At 32.4% G+C, this 21,140-nt stretch overlaps 1 protein-coding gene across 3 annotated transcripts; it reads left to right on the forward strand.

Moving 5' to 3' along the window:
- The first annotated feature begins 1,866 nt into the window (after positions 1 to 1,866).
- LOC106753908 lies at positions 1,867 to 12,022 on the forward strand. 3 transcript variants are annotated; one of them, XM_014635789.2, is made up of 11 exons: positions 1,867 to 2,100; positions 2,973 to 3,633; positions 4,257 to 4,434; positions 4,526 to 4,754; positions 5,688 to 5,827; positions 6,084 to 6,373; positions 6,910 to 7,122; positions 7,218 to 7,709; positions 9,126 to 9,782; positions 10,378 to 10,914; positions 11,112 to 12,022. In XM_014635789.2, exons 2-11 carry the CDS (start codon positions 3,358 to 3,360, stop codon positions 11,337 to 11,339), a joined length of 3,240 nt encoding a protein of 1,079 aa, XP_014491275.1. In that variant the 5' UTR covers positions 1,867 to 2,100; positions 2,973 to 3,357; the 3' UTR covers positions 11,340 to 12,022. The 3 variants fall into 3 exon arrangements, with proteins under 3 accessions (XP_014491275.1, XP_022633443.1, XP_014491276.1); XM_022777722.1 differs by having other exon boundaries at positions 1,867 to 2,095; XM_014635790.2 differs by having other exon boundaries at positions 1,867 to 2,090.
- The last annotated feature ends 9,118 nt before the right edge of the window (positions 12,023 to 21,140 follow it).

Raw genomic sequence — 21,140 nt, forward strand, 5'->3', positions numbered from 1 at the left:
AGTATAATATAAATTAGAAAAGGGAGGGTTCTAACTGCATGAAATTAGTAAAACCCCAAACCCTAGGTTCTAGAACAGTGAAAGAGAAGGGGGAAAAACACTTACCGGGACAAACAAAGAAACTGTTCGGTTAAAAATGAAGATCTTGGTGCAAGTAACGTTGTAGTACCTTCAGTTAAAATTTTTTTATCGATTCAGTGAGTGGTTTTCTTAGAGAGAAGGCAGAGCAAATTTCTTAGAAAGAAAATAGCTATGTCTAGAGAGAGAAAGCAAAGAGTAGAAATGGGAAATCTGATTCTGATTTTCAGAAGACCCCTTCCTAAGGATATGGGTCCTTTGCTGATGGGCTGGCTGTCCCAACTTAAGGCCCAATAACCCTTTTTATTTAGGATTTTACAACATCTCGTTGTTTTACTATTTACATATTAGATTCACCCGTTTCAATATTTCATTCTAATTCTTATATATACTTATTTTGACTTTTTATAATTAGAGCCTCGAAACACCAGGAAACTGAAATAATAAAAAAAAAATTTGTTTTAATCAAATGAAAACCTGAGCAATAGAAAACACATAGGAGTCACCATGAATAACAAAATATTTTTCTAATTTTAATTTTGCAATGAGGTCTTATAATTGGATATTCAAAATTGAGAATTTTAATTAAATTAGAACCGTGTGATTTACACATTAATGTTAGAGTATTTGAATAACTATCATCAGTTTCATTATAATAAATTTGATCCTCGTATTTGTGTGAAAATATCAGTTAGATCCTCAAGTTTTGAACTGTCTCAATTGGATCATAATTTTTGTAAAAATGCACATACTTTACCCAACCGTTAACTGATATCAAACGATTGGGGTACCACGTCAGCATGTCCTCTGGCTACCACGTTAGCTAAACTTAACGTCGTTTGAGATGAGTTAACAGTTGGGATAAAATATGTGCATTTTTACAAAAATTATGATCCAATTGAGACAGTTCAAAACTTGAGAAGCGAACTGAGACTTTTACACAAATACAAGCACCAAGAAAGGTATTAAGCCTATAATAAATATTTTTAATAAAACTTTATCACTTTAATAACATCTCATGGATGGTACCGAATGTCAAGAAATTGGAAGTTATATAAAATAATTCCATGTTTTATGAATTTGATCGGAGAAAAAGACATATATTATGTACATACTTAAATTTATTAATTTTTAATAATTCTATCAGACTTGTTCACAGATTAAATATTTGAACAATTCACATGTTCTTTAAACATTAAAGAAGATCGAATACTAATATTGTTTTTAACATCATTTATTTGAAAATTTTAAAATTCTTCGCACTAGAATATCATATAATTATTCTAAAAGCTTATAAAAGCTCACCATTTCAGAAATCACACAATACACTTTGTCTAAATTTTTTTCTCCTAGTACAATAATTAATTTTTATAACTTAATTTTTCAATTAATTACAAATGATTTTAAATTAATTACATGATGATTTATTTTTAAATCAACTCTGATGAATATATATATAATTTAAATTGCTATAATTAAAGCATGCATGCTATGCTTATGTAAAAAAAAAGATTATTTTTCTTGTGTGGTCCTACTGCTCAGTCTTCTGACCACGCGTCAGATGAATAATCTGCCACGTGTAATTTTGAAACACTTGTTTTGCGGAAAAATATTGAGTGTTTGGAGAAGCCACAACAGCATAGTGGCAGACCTGTACCTCGTCGTTGGAATCAAAGTCTGGCGAGTGAGGGGTGTTTTTGTCCAAACGAAGACCCTAGGAAATTCCCAATTTACCCCTCATAGATGGGACCGCTTCTTCTCCCTTTCTCAATGTCTTCTCTCTCTTCATACAATTTTTGTAACAAAGAAAAAAAGATTTATTTTTATTGTGTCATTTTTTTGGTCTCACGGTTTTGGTGTGTGTGTGATAGAGAAGGTATATTCTGGGTTTCGATACTCTTTGGTAAAGAAAATCATCACCATTTATAGCTTCTTCAGCTTAACTATTGTGACGTACTTCTCTTGTATTATTCCTTGCTGAGTTCTGGGTTTGTTTCTACCCACGTAATCGGGTAAGGTAAGGTAACCTTTCCGTTCTTTTACCATTTTTCTTCACTTCTGATTTTGGTTTCACAGTACTTGATTTTTTCGCCATCTGGGTCTCTTCAATTTTTCGCGTTTTTTTTTTCTGTGGAAAATGATTTTCTGGGTGTGGTGGGACGATCCAGCCAAATGTTTTGTTTGGGTTGGTGTTACATTGCTGTTGAGATGGTTTTGGGCCCTGTGATTTTTGTTGAAAGGTTGGATTTTGCTCTTGTTATGATTTTCGAGATGTACTGCTTCATGGTGTTTCTTTTGAGGTTGTTGTCATTTCCTGATTCAGTTTTTGGGACTAATTATTGACTTTGAAAATGGTGGTTGGGTGGGAGAGTGGTGAATTGGGTTCTGAGTGCACGGATCAACTGTGAAGCTTATTTTGAATGAAGATTCATGGCATTTGGTTTTTCATTCTTGCTTGTTTTCCTTTCAAAATTTGTGTAATTTTCCTTAGGGGTGGGTTGCATTATTGTCTCACGATTTGTGTTTCAATTATAATAATCTGGACGGTGGCTTTTAATTTTGTGAATTACTGGGCCAGTGGATCTTGTATTTCTAGAAATCTCACTGGTTTCAATTTTCATTTTTTTATGATTATGTAATCTTGTTATGAAGTTGTGCTTATAGTACATTTTGCTTTATGCTTTTTTCCGCTTCACAGGATCAATTTAGTTGTTCAATCTGTCTTTTTGTTTGCTCTTACCTGCTTGTATACTGTGAGACTGAGACTCTGTACTGAGGGACTTTAGTTGCTTGTGCATACTTGTATGTCTTTTTTCCTCAAAAATTAGTATTTTCCTGTGGCATTTGTCTTTCGAATTGATGAATTACATTATCAGTGTTTCTATTTATGACAGATTTCTGTGTAGCATGTGAAAATACTGGGATTCATCAATGGCTGCTGCTAGTTGACAGTACGATAAAGATGGTTGCCGCAATGATGTTGATGTTAGTGATCGATCAGAAAGAGCCAATTCATCTTATAATTGGATATCTCTAGCTGATATTTTGATTACTGTTTTACATTACCATGGATTAGTGAAAATCGAATAGGGGACTCAAGGATCATGAACTATTTTTGTTGGATGTTCCAGTTTACTATGGAGATGAACTAGTTTTTGATAATCCAGCTCTTGAAATATCAGGTGATGGATTAGCGGAATATAAGTGCTGAGACTTTGAAGTCATCTTTCTTATCTATGATATAATATTGTGAAAGCTAACTAATCAAATTTGGTGGTAATGGAAGTAACTCTCCCCCCTCAAGTACAAAAGCAGAATTCGCATATAACAGGTCGCAAAATTTTATGTGTTGGATCCCAGAAGGATTTGTGGCTTGTTGTGCGAGAAGGATCTCTAAATGATGTAGAATTGGCCTTGGCATCACTGAAGAAGAGTGGGGTAAATATCAATTTGAGGAACACATTTGGGTTGACTCCTCTTCATATTGCAAGTTGGAGAAACCATATTCCCATTGTAAGGAGGCTTCTTGCAGCTGGTGCAGATCCTGATGCCCGAGTAAGACTGTTTCTCTTTTCACAATTTTCTAGCAATCAAGTATGGCATCTACTTTTAGTTAACAGAAAAAGTTTGGCATCTGTTTGCTTACCTTTTTTATAACATTGATTCTGCTACTTCCTTCATATTTTGTTCTCAAGAGTCAAGATCTATGCACATCAAAAAGTGAATGGTTGTTAGTTGATTGTTAAACTACTTTGCCATGATCTCTTAGTTGAATTCATAAAATGTGGAAATATGTCTATATAATTTAACATTAATTTAAACTTTCCTAGGTAGGCAGTACACAGTTAATATTTGTATTCTAATGTTTAACTTGTATTCTGAATAAAACCTAACTTGTAAGGAAATGAAGTGTCCTTCTGAGATATCTTTCTTGGTATTGAGGTTCTTTATTATTTTATGGTGAACTATTCGTGTCAATTTTATGAGATATCAATTAGTAAAATCTACAACATATATTGTATAGGGTTAAACCATATCAGTTGAATCTCCCTCCCTTTTCCTTATCTCAATGCGTTGGAGTGGCTGCTTTGGATTGAAATGAATAGCTGTTATTCCTTCACTTAACCATTGCTTTATCTCTCCGAATCCATTAATTTCAAAACTTGTGTTGTTTTTAGGATGGAGAATCAGGATGGAGTAGCCTTCATAGGGCTCTACATTTTGGTCATCTTGCTGCGGCAAGCGTCCTTCTTCAGCATGGTGCCTCTATTACATTGGAGGACTCTAAATCTCGAATACCTGTAGATCTCTTATCTGGCTCCGTATTTCAAGCTCTTGGAAATGAACACAGTTCAGGTATAAATTGTAGTTTTGTGACTGCTTTAGATTGTTGTCACCATTAAAGTGATCATTTAGGATGACAGTCTGACTTTTATTCTATCGTTAGTGGCAACTGAGGTCTTTAGTTGGGGCAGTGGTGCAAATTATCAGCTTGGAACTGGAAATGCGCATATTCAGAAGTTACCATGCAAAGTTGATTCACTTGGTGGTTCATTCATTAAGCTCATTTCTGCTGGGAAGTTCCATAGTGTGGCGCTTACTGGTCGTGGAGAACTGTATACCTGGGGATTTGGACGAGGTGGTCGTCTGGGGCATCCTGATTTTGATATACACAGGTATGTGGTTTGTTTCAGTGTAAATGTGGATGAACATGCTTTTTGTGTGTACTAGTCACTATTTTATTGATTATGAGCATTGAATAAAAAGAAGTTCATTTTTTAAGTTCCTTAATAAGAGGTGTATTCACTTTTTTCCCAGTTTTTATTGATTATTACTAAAAGGTTGCCTGGTTTTCATTTTGGTTCCTATCTATAAATAATTCTGCAGGACGTGGTGAAAAAATGGCACCTTGTTTTGTTTTGCATATTGTTTTCAAATATTTGTGCACAAATTGGTGAAAACAATTTTTTTCCTTTTCACCATTTCTTATACAAATCTTTTGAAAATTGAAAATGAAAATTGATTTATGTTTTCTTAAACCAAACAGGCCCTTGGGTTTCTTCACTTCCCTTTTTATGATAACTTGGATGAGAATCCAATTGTCTCTCTAACTAAATGCTTGTTTAAAACTAAAACAAGCTCAATAGAGCACATAATTGAATTGGCAGGTTCATATGTAGGACACTTTTGTGCATGGTCACATTTTAAGTACTTAGTCTCAAACCTTTTTGTTCATGATGCTGTACTACATTTTCATGGTGTTTTACTGGGAACATAGATTGATTTACTGTGGCATTAGACCTGTCATAAAGAAGTAGATACTCAGCTTTCTTTCAAGACACAAATTAGAAGATGCAAAAACAAGTTTTTTTTTTTTTTTTTTTTTTAATTTTATTTTATTTTGAAAGAGTGACTTTTTCTTAACTTGTGTTAGAAATTTCACGGGAAAAGTAAATGGGAACTTATTTTAGTTTTACTGCTAGCTACTGTTTTTGCAAATAGTGACATGCTTTTTATGGACGAGTGATGGAGAGGGAGTGTGTCATTGTCACTTGTTCATGCTTTTGGACAATTCTCAATCGGAGTTTATATTGTTATACTCATTGCAGTGGTCAAGCTGCTGTCATCACTCCCCGCCAGGTGACTTCTGGTCTGGGTTCCCGCAGAGTGATGGCAATTGCTGCAGCTAAGCATCATACGGTCATTGCTACTCAGGGTGGGGAAGTGTTCACTTGGGGATCCAATAGAGGTAAAACTTGATGTTATTCATGTTTGAATCAGTTAAGTCTTGTGTGTTGTTACTGTGTAAACTACTTTACTGGACTGCATCAAAGTAGTCTTTTCCCCTCATCCCTCCTTTGGTTTTCTCAAGTATACTTGTGATTTTCTACAAATCATCACTGATTAATTGAGAAAGAATTAGTCTTTCTTTATTCTTTGTTCTACAGTGCGAAATATGAGAAAGATGTAATTGGCATAAGTTTTCTTGTTTCGCTGTTGTGCAGAGGGACAGCTTGGGTACCCTTCCGTTGATACACAACCCACACCTCGTAGAGTATCTTCTTTGAGGTCAAAAGTTGTTGCTGTTGCTGCAGCAAATAAACACACGGCTGTAGTTTCCGATTTAGGTGAAGTCTTTACTTGGGGTTGTAACAGGGAGGGTCAGCTTGGTTATGGCACCTCAAATTCAGCATCTAATTACACCCCACATGTGGTTGAATCCTTGAAGGGAAAGACTTTGACCAGAGTTTCTGCTGCAAAATATCACACAATTGTATTAGGATCTGATGGAGAGGTAACTAATTTTGGATTATTGCCATTTTTTCAAAATTTGAAGATCTTATAATTGTAAGAAACTATAACTAGCATCTTCATATTTGAGCTACAGTAAAAGGCTACCTAAGGCCCATAGGATTCCTTGGGTATTGCAAGTAATACACCAAACACTGTACATAGATTTGGCTTAAAATACTTACCTATAAATAGAGGACACTACAAAAATTAATTAAAATACTTGAAATTGGAAAGGTAACTGGAATTTTATTTGTTTTCTTCCTACTGCTTCTGTGTTATACAGTTTTGGTGTATACACATTTGTACAGAGAGGGATAAGACCTGATTTTTTGAGTTCTATCATTGTTCTATCCCAAATTATATTCAAGTTCGACAACTTATGTTTTTCATGTAATATCCGTATCAAACATTAGATTTTTCTTTGTTAGTTTTATAATATATGTGTGTGTGTGTGTATGTAGGTGTTCCCATTTTATTTTTTTTGAGGAAATAACAGTACTTTCTACATCTTTAAGTTCTAATTTTCATATTTTGCAGGTATTTACCTGGGGTCATCGACTTGTTACACCAAAACGAGTTGTAGTAAGTAGGAACTTGAAGAAAAGTGGAAACACTCCTTTAAAATTTCACCGCAAGGAACGACTTAACGTGGTTTCTATAGCTGCTGGAATGGTACACAGCATGGTTCTTACAGATGATGGTGCATTATTTTATTGGGTCTCCTCGGATCCGGATCTTAGATGCCAACAGGTTCTAATTCTTTGAATTTTTCTCTTCTGTTGTGTTCATTTTTCTTGAAGCATTGTGACTAAAAACACTTCCTGCATTATTTAATTTGTTAACAGTTATATGCTATGTGTGGAAGAAATATGGTTAACATATCAGCTGGAAAGTACTGGACTGCAGCTGTTACAGCTACTGGTGATGTTTACATGTGGGATGGGAAGAAAGGTAAGGATAAGCCCCTTGTTGCAACTCGGTTGCATGGTGTAAAAAAGGCTACATCAGTTTCAGTTGGTGAAACGCATTTACTAATCGTGGCTTCACTCTATCATCCTGTTTATGCGCCCAACATGATTCAAAATTCTCAGAAACAAAAGTTGAATAACGGGGATGATATGGAAGAGTTCAATGAAGACATTTTATTTGAGGATATAGATTCCAGTGAGATGATATCTAGTGTGCAAAATGACACCAGCAGGCAGAGATCTACACCGAGCTTAAAAAGCCTTTGTGAAAAAGTAGCTGCAGAGTGTTTAGTGGAGCCACGGAATGCAGTACAACTGCTTGAGATTGCTGATTCTCTTGGAGCAGATGATTTGAAGAAATATTGTGAGGTACTGGTCTGTCTACTGTATGAAGTATTTGCAATACAATGTTTCAAATGAATTGGAGCATTTATTGCTTAAAGTTTTCAATTACACACAATCAGATTGCACATATACACAATAGTTAAGAATATGAAGTAAATGCTGACATTTATCATCTTAAATATATCAACTTGAACAAGGTTGCATTTAAAGAAAGTAACATGATTTGGATTTGATTAGCTGGAAATAATTCATTGCTGGCAATAAATTCACGAGTTCAAAAGTCATGCCATAAATTTGGCATACTGTTAGACAAATCTGGGGTAATAAACAAAGACTGTAACGAACTTAAATTGAACATAATAGTTAGTTATTATTTGTCATCAGGCTTTCTTTAAGCAACAGAAGTAAGATGTGCTGCCTCCTGTTTGATTAAAGAGTTGATTTCCTTCTGTCCACATTCACATAATTGTTGTTTGGTACATCACAATATTTATAATCAAACTTCTGTCAAGTATCAAGAGAACCTGATGTGAAATTAAATTTTTACTTAAATATAATTAATATTTAATTTTTCTAATTTTAAAAAAGTAGATAGGTGTGCTAATACCTGTTTGGGACCGTTAGTTTCTAGAATCATATTCATATTTACCTACAACCTTTGCTGGTTAATAATTCTCTATTCTTTATCATAATGGCTTTGGTGGACATAGTTTATCTTTTAGTGTATAGTAAATGGTAGTGCAAATTTATTTTGAAAGTTCTCTATATGATTGAATGTGTCCGAAGTGGCAACGAGTCTAACTACTCTGGAAAAAATGATAAAAAAAAAAGATCAAAAACTACATTCTCAAAAATCCACAAATATTGTCTAGAGATAGTATGAAAAATACTCCTCAAAAGATGAAAATACTGCTACTACTGTTCTTCAATTGTTACAAAGTTTCATCATCTATGTTGGTCAGTGTATGTTCATCCATTGTAATTAAATATTCTTGTTTGCAAAGTATTCATGAATAAGTATTATTTTTGAAATTGGACAAAAAAACAAGATTAGTACGTTGACATTATTTTTAAGTGAATCACTGAATCATAGAAATAGAGAAAAATGTTACGTGCTGTCAGTGTAATTGTTTCACTTTTTTTTGTCTTTTTTTTTTTTGTTTATCGGATACATTTTTTTTCTTTACCAATTGTATGAGGTACTATTTGTTAGATTGTGCTTTATTGAACTCCATATTTGCACGTGTTTTTGTACTAGTATACTTCACTGAGAGATATTTGACATTAATGTTAGGTGGTATCTTCTAGCATTACGCACCTTGTATAATTCTATCATGTAATTAGCCCTGTACTTCAACTGGTCTTTGCTGATATATTGAGCTGCATATATATATAAACATGGTAATATATACTAAAGTTGTTATTATTTACTGGTTACAGGAGATTGTTATGCGCAACCTTGATTACATATTTACAGTTTCATCGCATACCATAGCAAGTGCATCACCTGATGTTCTTGCTAACCTTGAGAGGTTGCTAGACCAGAGGTCATCTGAGCCATGGAGTCACCGTCGGCTTCCTACGCCAACTGCTACCCTCCCTGCCATCATTAACAGCGAAGAGGATGATAGTGAGATAGAGTTTCAAAGGACTCGTGACAAACCCTTGAAAATGGAAAACGTCCAAAGAGTAGATTCCTTTCTACAGCCCCAGGACGATTCTGATAAAGAAATCTCCAAAGTAGTCCGAGCTATAAGGAAGAAGTTGCAGCAGATTGAGATGCTTGAAGATAAGCAGTCTAATGGACATCTTCTTGATGACCAGCAGATTGCAAAACTTCAATCTAAGTCAGCACTTGAAAGCTCACTTGCAGAGCTAGGTGTTCCTGTTGAGATATCACAAAATAAAGAATCATCTTCTACTTTACCAGAAGGGAAAGGCAGTAAGAAGGGTAAACTATCAAAGAAACAAAGGAGAAAAAGTGGCAAATCAAACACAGGGCCAACAGAAATTGAATCTGTTCACTCTAAAAGTGAAGCCATTCCCAAATCGGAGGACCTGTTGGACATTCACATGATGGGGATTTCTGATTCAAAGGTTGGTTTCCAATGTGCTATCATACTATTTGAAAACACTAGTTGAAATCATATTTTTGTTTGATTTATTTTCTTGCTCTTGTTTTATTGTGCTTTAAGGTTTTTAGTAGAGAGAAGTAATAGTGTACTAGATAAAATCGGTTATAGGGTAATCACTTGTAGTTTTAGATTGGACCCATTTTTGAGAGTATTTGTCTTGATGAGCGTCTCTGGATTAGGTATGCAATCTGAACTCTGAAGCATTTTATGTTCAGACTGCTCCATAGTCTTTATTTTGTTGAAGTACCTGGCTTAGGTAGTTCATTAAACATTCATTGAGATTTGGACCTATTTCCAGGCTTGCAGAACTTTCATTTTAGAATTGTGGATACGCAATTTCATATTGTTGTTTGTTTAAGATATATTTAAATGGAAGTAACTGTCCGTTTCATTAACTAAGATTTAACCAGTTATACATTTCAGCATCTTAAACGAGTGTTATTATATTTTGCAGAATATTTCTCAAAGAAGTTCGTGTCTTTGACTTTCTGTTATGAACAAGAATTATTTGCACAGTTCTGTGTAATGCTTAAAATTCTAAATTTTATTTTATATAGGTGGAAGGGGATGCTGTTTGTGAACAAATCACAGTAGACCAGGCTGCAAAAGATTTAGCTTTTGTAATGCAGAAGAATGATGCTTTAGAGTTGCCGAAAGCCAAGGGTCCGTCACCAAAAGGTTCAAAAAAGAAGAGCAAGAAGGGTGGGCTTTCTATGTTTCTGAGTGGGGCTCTTGACGAAGCCCCAAAAGAGGTGGCTCCTCCTCCACCACCAGCACCAAAAAATGATGGTCCTGCATGGGGTGGGGCCAAGTTCATGAAGGGTTCTGCTTCTCTTCGCGAAATCCAGGATGAACAAGGCAAAATAAAGATAAACGAGTCAGCCGGGAGCAAGGATAAGGTGGAAGATCTTTCTGATTTTGGCAGTGGAGTTAAGATAAAGTTGAGTTCATTTCTTCTTTCCAGTCCAATACCTGTTACATCAACTCGTAGTTCCCAGGTATCTGATGGAGAAATAAATACCCCTCCTTGGGCTGCTTCAGGAACCCCTCCCCATCCTTCTAGGCCATCCTTAAGGGACATCCAAATGCAACAGGTTTGTGATTTAACTCTTCCTTTCATGTTCTTATTCACTTGCTACAGTTGTACCTGTATAATGCCTGCTTTGAATCATTAGGTGATAGATAACTCATTATGCATTTTGGCCTATGTATTATGTTTTGATTGCAATTTTGGTATCATTCAACTTCTAGTGTATACTTTTGTTCAATCATGGAATGTTGGTTTACACAGGGAAAGAAACAACAAAGCCTTTCACACAGTCCAACGACTAGAACAGCTGGGTTTTCCATTGCTACCGGTCAAGGTGGCTCGCCATCGGAAACAACTGGAGTGAGTCGCTGGTTCAAGCCTGAGGTGGAAACACCATCCTCAATTCGTTCTATTCAGATTGAGGAAAAGGCTATGAAAGATCTCAAGCGCTTCTATAGCAGTGTCAAGATTGTCAGGAAGCAATCTTGATGCTAACCAATGATGTACCTAATAAAGTAGGAAGAAGGGGCTCTTTCCTGTTCTCCTCTCCCTTGAGCATTACCATTTTTTCATTTCCTCTTTTCACTTCCTTTTTAGTACAATATCTAAATCTGTACAGATAGTTTCAGTGTACATCCTTCCTTTTCAAATCAAAATTGTAGCTTTAGTTTCTTAGCATCATGGGTCTTTCCCATTTCTATGCTTTCCCAACTAGCTCTGTATATGACCCAAGATTTTTTTATGTACTCATTTTTAACCGTCTCAACTTAGAGATTGGTCAATAATGACCCTGAACATGATGTCAAGGGCAGACATGATTACTGTTTTCCTGACTCAAGTTGCTTCAAGGCTCAAGAATGTCAGAATAAAAGGGCACTTCTTTTCGAATAAGGGCTGTTTATGGCCCCATATCAGGGTTACTGCATCAATCTTCAACCCTTAATTTCACACCATATATTATACTTATCCACAGTTAGTAGTTGTGACCCTTCTATACTGCATTAGTGTTGTTCCATTTAGTAAAGAAATATCTAGACTTTGGAGTCATAATAATTGTTCAAATTGGTTTTTGTAAGCTTTCTGAATGCTAGCAACATCAGAGACTATTGTCATCCTTTTAGCTCTGCAAGTCAAGTTCATTTATTATTTTCAATAAAGCTTAATTTTTTTGCCTGGATTTGGTTAAGCAATATTGACTTTAGGTAATATGAAAAGATAGTGGTTGAAAAAGATAAGGTGTTGCATGTTTTGGTATTATGGTTGAATGTTTCAAACTTGGGTGATTCTGAATCAGTACATTAACAACTTACTTCCCTGTTCATTTTGATTATATATATACCTTGTTTGACAGGAAAAATAAGTAAATTTTCTTGATTTCAATAAAATATTTTTGCTTTTTTTTATCCATTTATTCTGTTTAACATATTTTAAAATTAAAGTATTAGAAGATGCATAAAAATTTAATAGGAAGATGATAAACATGTTCTTGAAAAATTGAAAATAAGGGTGAAAAAAAACATTTTTTAACTAAAATTAAGAAAGATAAGAGTATGAAACGAGTAGTTAATAGGTTTTATGCTTTTATTAATGTTGACTTATTATTATTGATTGATGGGTGGGTTATTATTGACTTGGTAAAATGATAATGTCCAAATATCAATTATTTTTGGTAAAATTTATTATTTTCATGTCAGAAAAACCAGACGAGCGAAGTCAATTTACATCGAGAGTACGATAAAACTTATTTAACATTCGTTTTCTTGGAGGCACTAAACTTTAGGTGACTATTTGGATTTGAAGATGGATTAATGGGATGATAAAAAGGAAGATAGAAATGAGAAGAAAAAGAATAAAAAGTGGAGTTACTTAAATTAAGAAAGGGAGAGTGAGAAGTGAGAACAAAGTTCGTAATAAATTTAATTGTATATTATTTATTTTAATATAATTTATAAAATAACTTTTTAAAATTATTTATGTAAATAAAAGCACTAATTTTATAGAAAAACATTAATTGCGTAAAAAATATAGTTAAATAGAAGATTGTTAGATATATTATTTATCTTATATTTATCTTTTATCTTTAGTTATTGTTTTTTGATTCCAACCTAAAAATAGAGCAATGGTCAAAGTTTTTCATATTATTGGCGTTACACGACCTTGCTGATGAATATTCTCATATCTGTGATCAGATTTTAGGTTCACTTATTGTTCCCTCTTTGACTTCTACTTCTTCTTCTTCCACTTTACTCTTTTTTCTGTACCTAGTAAATCCATTAATGGTACACATGCTTTTTCTACGTTGGCATCTCAACGTCATGATCATAATCATTCTCGGAAGTTGGGAAAAAAATGTATCAAGTGTGACCATTGTAGCAAGCTAGGTCACAAGATTGACAGGTGTTATGCATTACACGATCGCCCTCCTGGATTTTTTGTTATTGTTCAAACTGTTCCTCCCTCATAATCACCTAATGGGGATCCTCCTTCATTCGAAATTACATATGACTTTGTTATTTTCAATAAATTTCTCAAATGGTATGAGGATCAACAACCTTCTAGTTTCACTATATTTGTAGCACACACAGGTACATCTTTTATTGGTCTAACTCCATTTTCTTCTCTTGACTCTTAGGTTCTTAACTCAGGAGCCACAAGTCACATTATTGGAAACAAATCTTTGTTTTTCTCTTTGTCCTCTCCGAATCCTTTACCTTTTGTTACAATAGGTGATGGATCTAGAGTTTTAGCTCATGGTGTTGGGATTATTAAATTTTTTTCCTTTTTTATCCATTGCTAATGTTCTTTATGTCCTTTGCTCTCCTTTTAACATATTATCCATTAGTCATCTAATTCGTTCTCTTGATTGCGATATTTCTTTTGAAAAAGATCATGTTTGTTTATAGGACTAGAAGTGAATACCCTCATTCTCTTACAATATAGAGAACAATCACAACTCTCTCAATCCCCTGTGAACAATCAGAATTCTCACAAAGAATAATCACAACTCTCTCAAACCCCAGGCCAACATGCACAGGTAGACAAACACAAATTGTCAATGATGATCTTGATCTTCTAGTTACACTCCTCTTGGTGCAGATTAAATAAGAACAATTCAACCCACTTTTTTGATATAATCTTGATGTGTAAGAAACCCAAATTGATCCTTGATTCTTCAAGACACTTCTTGGATGCTCCTGTAATCAAAACTTAATGAAATAGTTAGTATTTGAAAGTTATAACAATTGTATGTTTTGAAACAGAGCTCAAGACACACACACACACACACACACACATATATATATATATATATATATATATATATATATATATATAAGTGTTTGAATCCTAACTCAATTTAATCGATTAAGGAATTTATGTAATCCGTTAAACTTTTCCTTCTGTTTTAACAAGCTTTCATCCAAAAATGACATATTCAATATGTTTAAAGCATGATTCATTTACCAATAATGAATTCATATATCAAGCACAAATAAGATACATATAAGACAATTGTTATGTCATTTTTTGTGCAAGAAACTATAAAACCATTTTCTTGTTCATCATAAAAAACATATAAAAGGTAGGTTTAACTCCCCTTATCAATAATCTCCCTCTTTTTTATGATGACCATCAAGAAACATATTCTTCAATTACTCTCCCCCTTTGGCATTAGTAAAAAATGGTAGAATAAGTAAATGGAAATGTGCTTAAAGAACATCAAAATTACTTACAGACCATTTAAAAATATGATGTTCTCCATATAATAAAGAGATGTAGCACTATAACAATATGTGAGCAGTATATGATTGATTAACAGAGTGTAAAGGTATCAAAAGTTAATGTAAACACTTTTTGATCCATATTATATGCATTTGCCTTCTTTAAGAAGATTCTCTTGGTTCTTGGATTAGAACTCTGATTTTTATCAAAGATTAACATCTTTATGACGAATATTTCTTTGACTTATCAATCTGCTAGATTGTGGCATCTCTATCTCTGTCTTATTCCATATTCTTCTTTGATTTATTTTTATTAAGCCTATTGAGCATTCAAATTCAGAAAAGATTGTACTTTTTTCTAGACACGATCGTATTATAAGGCAATACTGGTAGGGCCAGAGTTGTTGAAGCAAACCACTGAGAAGATGAGAAAAATACAATAGAGGATGAAGGAATTGTAGAGTCGGCAAAAGTCTTATGCTGACTAGAGGAGGAAACCTTTGGAGTTTGTCGTTGGAGAACACATTTTTTTTTATAGTAACCCCAACCACTAGTGTGGGAAGGGCGATTCATTAGAGGAAATTGTCTCCTAAGTTCATAGGTTTGCATATAATCTTGAGAAGAATTGGACTAATAACTTATCAGATCGCCTTGCCTCCTTAGCTAGGAAATCTTTATTCGGTTTTCCATGTCTCTCAACTGAGAAAGTATATGTCTAATCCTTCTCATGTGCTGGAGGAAGAGAACTTACAAGTCAAAGAAGATCTCTTGTTGGAGGTGTTGCTTGTCAACATAGAAGATCGCTAAACGAGGTTGCTTAGAGGAAAATCCATCAGAATAGTCAAGGTAGTCTTGGACAGGAGAACAAGTGACTCTACTTGGGAGTTAGAGGAGGATATGAGGAAGTCATATCTGCATCTGTTTCCTGGTGAGTTCAATTTTTGAGGATGAAAGTTTTGTTATTAGAGAGAATGTAAGAGCCTAGAAAATCATGTCTTAGATGTGATAAAGTATAAATATAATTTCTATTAATGAGTTTCATTATCTAAAAACACATAATCTCTCTAAAGCTCTTTCTCTAAGAGATTCCTACCATCTTTCTAAGTTTTCTAGCTCCCTTTCGATCTGTCTCAAGATCAAAGACCATCTGAGTGATTCTTAAGGCGAGATCATCGAGTTTATTCTATTAATTTTTGTGAAAGAATAAGTTGATTTATGCACATTTCCTTAGTTTGTGTATTTTTCCATGAATGTGAAAGTTATTCTAGTAGCATGTGTCATTCAAGTCTTTTATAAGATTCATTGTTGATTAGTGGTCCTGATTATACTCTAATAATGTTTTTGTGGATTGTAGGAGTAGATAGGGTTCTTGGAGCTGTTTTAGGATCTTTAGAGTCATTTGGTCATTTGATAGGTAAAGGAAGCTAGTTACTTTGATTTTAGCTGAGAGACAAGTATTGATTAATGCTTGTATGCTTGTATGCTTGTATGGCAATTGGATTATGTAATTGAGTTCTCTTATGAGATATGACTTGTTGAGTTGAATTAGGAAGCATGAATTGCCATTAGAAATAATGTGATAGAAACTCTGCTATGATAGAATGATTGAGGCTGTATTTGAAGTGAATTGTATTGTTGAAATGCACATGATATGGGATCTAGTTGGTTTGATCATCTGTGATTGGTGTTAAAATAGTTTTGCAAGATTATAAAGACATAAATCTATAGAAGTCTATTCTGCAGAGTTATGCAGACTTATTGGGCGAAGTCAAAGTTAGAGAGAACTATTGACTTTGTGGTCGCTAAGCAAGAAAAAACTCGCTGGGTGAAACCAGAGTCATAGGGTTCACTAAACTGACGACCACTAGGCGAGAATATAGACAAATTTTAGGGGATTTTACATCTTTAAGTTCCATTGGTTTTCTTAATGAGTGAATATATTTGGTGGCTAATTGAGAGTACTTTCGCCGAGTGAGCAGATTTGGTGGCTGAGTGAAAATATTAGAATTTTACTAAATTTTCACATACCTTTTATAATATTTTAATGTGTGTGATTATGTGAATGTGAAAATAATGGTTGGATTATAATATGATATGTGAATGGTTGGAACCAATCCAAGGAGGAATTGGTAGTGATGTTATTAATGTGTGCTTTGACATGTGGGGATTATGAAAGTATGTATATTGATATACTACCAACCATTCAACTCAGATAAAGATGAATGAGGTCGGAAAGAGAATGACAGAAGGTCTTTACACTGGACTTTCGGTCTCAGGTGTGAAAAATTAATCTCGTGTGTAGTAGGGTGATAATCCTTGTATTTATGACTCTACAAAGTATAAATACTACTATGGGTGCACCTATATTGAATACAAATGTCAAAGCATGTATCCGGATAATTGAGTCTAGAGTTAATTGCTAATAAGTTTATATGATTGAGAGAATGTTATAAATGTTGAACTCATATGTGATAAGTTAAATTGTTTATGAAATTTTCTTTTGAATACTAGCTTATTTTGCTTTCTTTTTTATCTCTATTACTTTTTTTTTTGCAACGATCACCTATTGATGTCAACAGAGGATGAGTTAAGTGTTGATATGTTGTTGATGGAGGACGATGCTACCGAGTGATATGTTAGCTTTAACAATATGTTGTATATTAATTTTTAACTTTTGAGAAATTTTTGAATTTTCTAAGACTTCATAGGTACAATTATTATTTTAGATAACTCTATTAATATTTTGTATCTTTCTTATCTATCTGCCGTGTATTATCAAAACATACGATATTTTACTTAATAATTTTAACTATTAAATGAGATATTACAAATAAAATATAATATTACTAAATATTTAATATTTAAAAGACATATTTCCATACTTTTAGTATTAAATATTTAGAAAAAAATTATAATTATATAAATTTGAAATCAAAATATCAAATACTAATCGAATAAAAGTGAAAGAATTATATAAAATATTTCACAATTAAAAATAAATAAAATTTTTGCAGACATTAATTAAACAAAATTGATAAAGTTAAAAGTATTTTGTAAAATTGTAAAAAGAAAACAAATATCAAGTTTATAAACATTTTAATGTCTCTTTACTAATATATTTTTCTTATACACTGATAGATATTATATCGAATGAAATCGAAAAAAAAAATAAAAATGCTTAGCTAACAATAATTCATATTTAGATATAAATATTTTATTTTTAAACTTCAATCTATATATTGGAGGTTATAAATAAAATTTATGATCATAATATTTAATTGTTATATTATAATAAAAAAATTTATATGTAATTCTAATGATAAAATTACGTTTATGATAATTAATTAAAAGTAAAAATAATTTATATAAAATATTTACATAATAAAAATAAATAATAAATAATAATATTTAAAAAAGTAAAAGAATCAAACAATTTGATACTCATAAAAAATATATACAGTTAAATGTTAGATAAGATAAAAAATATCTTGCAAATCGGGGAAAACTTTTCAAATATCAACACAAAAGTTATTCACAAAAATAAATGGTTAGAAAAAAAAAATTACTTAATAAATAAAATAAATGTAGGTTATGACTAAAAATATAATTTTTTTTAATAATATTTTAATAATAAAACATGTATTATCATTTTATTAGTTTATTTAAATTTATAGAGCGTTGATTCCTACATTTCACCTGTCTCACATGCACATTTCAATTGACAGTTGTCATTCTTTATTTAATAAAATAATAATTTTTAACCATTAACAATTTTTTACTCTGTATTTTAATCTCTGTATGGACCACATCTTATTAACAAAATTAAATTTAACACAACCATTTTTGTCAATTATAAAAGTCATTCATGACCGTTCAATCCCTATATGCACCTCATCAAATGAAAATTTAATTAAATATAACAAAGTAAAAAAAAAAAGAAAAGCAATAAAAAAATCCTAAATCTCAATTCCAATTATCCGTATCTCTAAGTGCAGAGAAGACGAATCGTAGTTCCCAAGTGCGGAGAAGACGTAGCTCCCAAGTGTGGAGAAGGAGAAGACGAACCACAACTCCCAAGTGCGGTGAAGACGAACTACAACTCCAAGTGCGGAGAAGACGAATTGCAGTTCCAAGTGTGGCTTCCCATCAACAACAGCCCTATTAACTGCACTTCCCTGCACGCCACCCATATGCCTGATCTCTGTCGCCACCCGCTGCTGCAACCTCGCCTCAACATCATGAACGCCGATCCTAAAAACACCTCTTCATAACCCACAAAATTAGAGGACTCCCCCAACAGTAAAAAAAGAGGGAGGAGGGAAAGAGGAGAGAAGTGCCAGTAGAGAGAGAAAGAAAGGAGGTGTAGAGCTTTAGAAATGAAATGGGACGAAGAAGAGAATGGGAAAAAAAAGGTAAAACTGCCAATTAGGAGGTGCAGGATGAGATATGTGAGGTGCAGGGAGGAACCTTCTTAAACATATATCTACATGTTCAAAATTTTAATAAAAGTGACAAGCATTTTGACTTGTTTATGCCTAGACAAAAGCTTCATCCTTGTGTGGCTAAGTGTTGTGAAAACTATTATCACCATTCAACTAAATAGAATTGTGTAACTTGTTAAATTTGAGAGTTTACATAAACTTGTAAACTCAAATCGCAAACTTAACTCGTAAACTCGTAACGAATTTACTTTAGATAAAAAAAATTAAATGAATAATATCTTAATTCAAATAACTTTACAAAATTATATAATTTGAAATAAATAAAATTTATAAATATATTTTTCATAGAAATATTATATAAATACTTGGATTACTATAATTAATTTTGATGCATTTCGAAACATAATAATATAAGTTTTTTTATTAAAAACACTCACAAAATCGCTTCAAATTTTACAATCGATTCCACTAAGTTTACTCAAAAAAACAAATTTACTTGCAAGTTAGCTTGAAAGAGATATCTAAAAAAATAAACTCTTCCGAGTTAATAAGTTAGCTCTAACATGGTAGCACCTGTTTTATACAAATAAAGATCGTTGAATTATTTGGGCCTTGCGTTGGATTCTTCACTTCATTCAACGCAGAAGTTTTTTTACATAACACAGAAAAGCATATGATTGTCTCCATGACAGGACATCAATTGTTGGTAGGACCTAGGTCGGTAATTTTCCCACTAAATTGACACTTACTTCTATATACCAACATTCACACAAAGGGAATTGTCACTTTCCTAATTTTCATTTCTTTAGGAGATATTCTTGTTAAGCTGCGTTAACTATAACAACTACATAAAAATACCTTTTTGAAAATTCGTTATATTCCTTAATAATGATATATGAAGATGTTAAAATGGTTCAAATTTGTAAATTAGTTTTACTTGTCATTGGGTTAGGTTAGAAGAAAATATGTTCTTTATTTGTTTTTTAAACGGGACCAAACTAAAACTGTCTCATTTAGTTCTTGAATTAACAGAATTCCACTTTGGGAATAGATTATTCATAATGTATTAACAATAATCATAGAATAAATTATTACTTTTTTCATCTTTTTTTATAACTTTTTTCTTAAAATTTATTTATTATTTTTAATTGTGTATGTTGACAATTTGATTTTTGTTTTTAAATCTAGAATGTTGTTCAATCAATTTAATGTTTAATTTATTTGTTTGTTAAATATGTAAGTTGATATTTTGATTTTTAATTACTATTTTTAAAATAATATTATATGAAATAAGTAAGTACTTTGATTAATTATATTATTATAAAATATAAGTCGAGTCAATTAATTTTTATTATATTATGATAAATATATAAAATAAATTAACAGAATAAATACTTATAAATGAATAATCTTATGGTGAACTGAGTCAACTTGTAAAATTTTTAATTCATAAAAAGTAAATTAGATTAAATTGATTATTTTTAATTCAATCTAGTGATGAGCTAACTGACACTCCTAATTATATAATATGTAATTTTCAAAAATTATTATTTATAAATTCCATATCTCAAATGCAATTCTTTCATTCTTTTAAAGTTTTGCATAATATTTGTTTTATAAGGAAAAACATGTCTTGTTCATATGAATGCTATTAGTGATATGTATTTAGGGGTCTATTAATTAAATGTGTGAGTGAATAAAGTATTTTTAGTTCATTGTTGAGAAGTGGTTAATTGTAAATTGAAACAATTAGGTTAATTTTGATTCCCTTGAGGGAATTTATATAAAACTGACAAAATGTGACATGTTTCTTGATTCTTTTATATGACATGGTCACAGTTACAGAAGTCCTATAACTTTGTGTCTTCATAGCCAAGACAACAAGGGAGACATGAATAATCAAGAGCCTGTGCACAGTTTAGAAGTTGCTTGCTGCTCCTTTCCTCTATTTTTTTTTCCTTTTGCATAGAAAGCATACAATTTTGTCAGAGGGAAATGAAAAAACAGGACAATGTATAATGAAGAGAAAAGGAAAATAAATGAAAAGGAAAAGGATGATTGGAAATCCAGTGGGGCAAGTTGCAACTTGAGGAAGTTGATAGAGAGAAAACTAAAGGGAAATTTTTTTA

Source organism: Vigna radiata, unplaced genomic scaffold, assembly GCF_000741045.1.
Source record: "Vigna radiata var. radiata cultivar VC1973A unplaced genomic scaffold, Vradiata_ver6 scaffold_7, whole genome shotgun sequence".
NCBI lineage: Eukaryota > Viridiplantae > Streptophyta > Magnoliopsida > Fabales > Fabaceae > Vigna > Vigna radiata.

What these genes read in the sequence shown, in the direction of transcription:
- LOC106753908 (XM_014635789.2), top strand. Translation starts at nt 3,358, where the DNA reads ATGGAAGTAACTCTCCCCCCTCAAGTACAAAAGCAGAATTCGCATATA. An exon ending in CGGATCTTAGATGCCAACAG is followed by an intron (nt 7,123 to 7,217) that starts GTTCTAATTCTT and finishes ATTTGTTAACAG; the next exon opens with TTATATGCTATGTGTGGAAG. An exon ending in TGGGGATTTCTGATTCAAAG is followed by an intron (nt 9,783 to 10,377) that starts GTTGGTTTCCAA and finishes TATTTTATATAG; the next exon opens with GTGGAAGGGGATGCTGTTTG.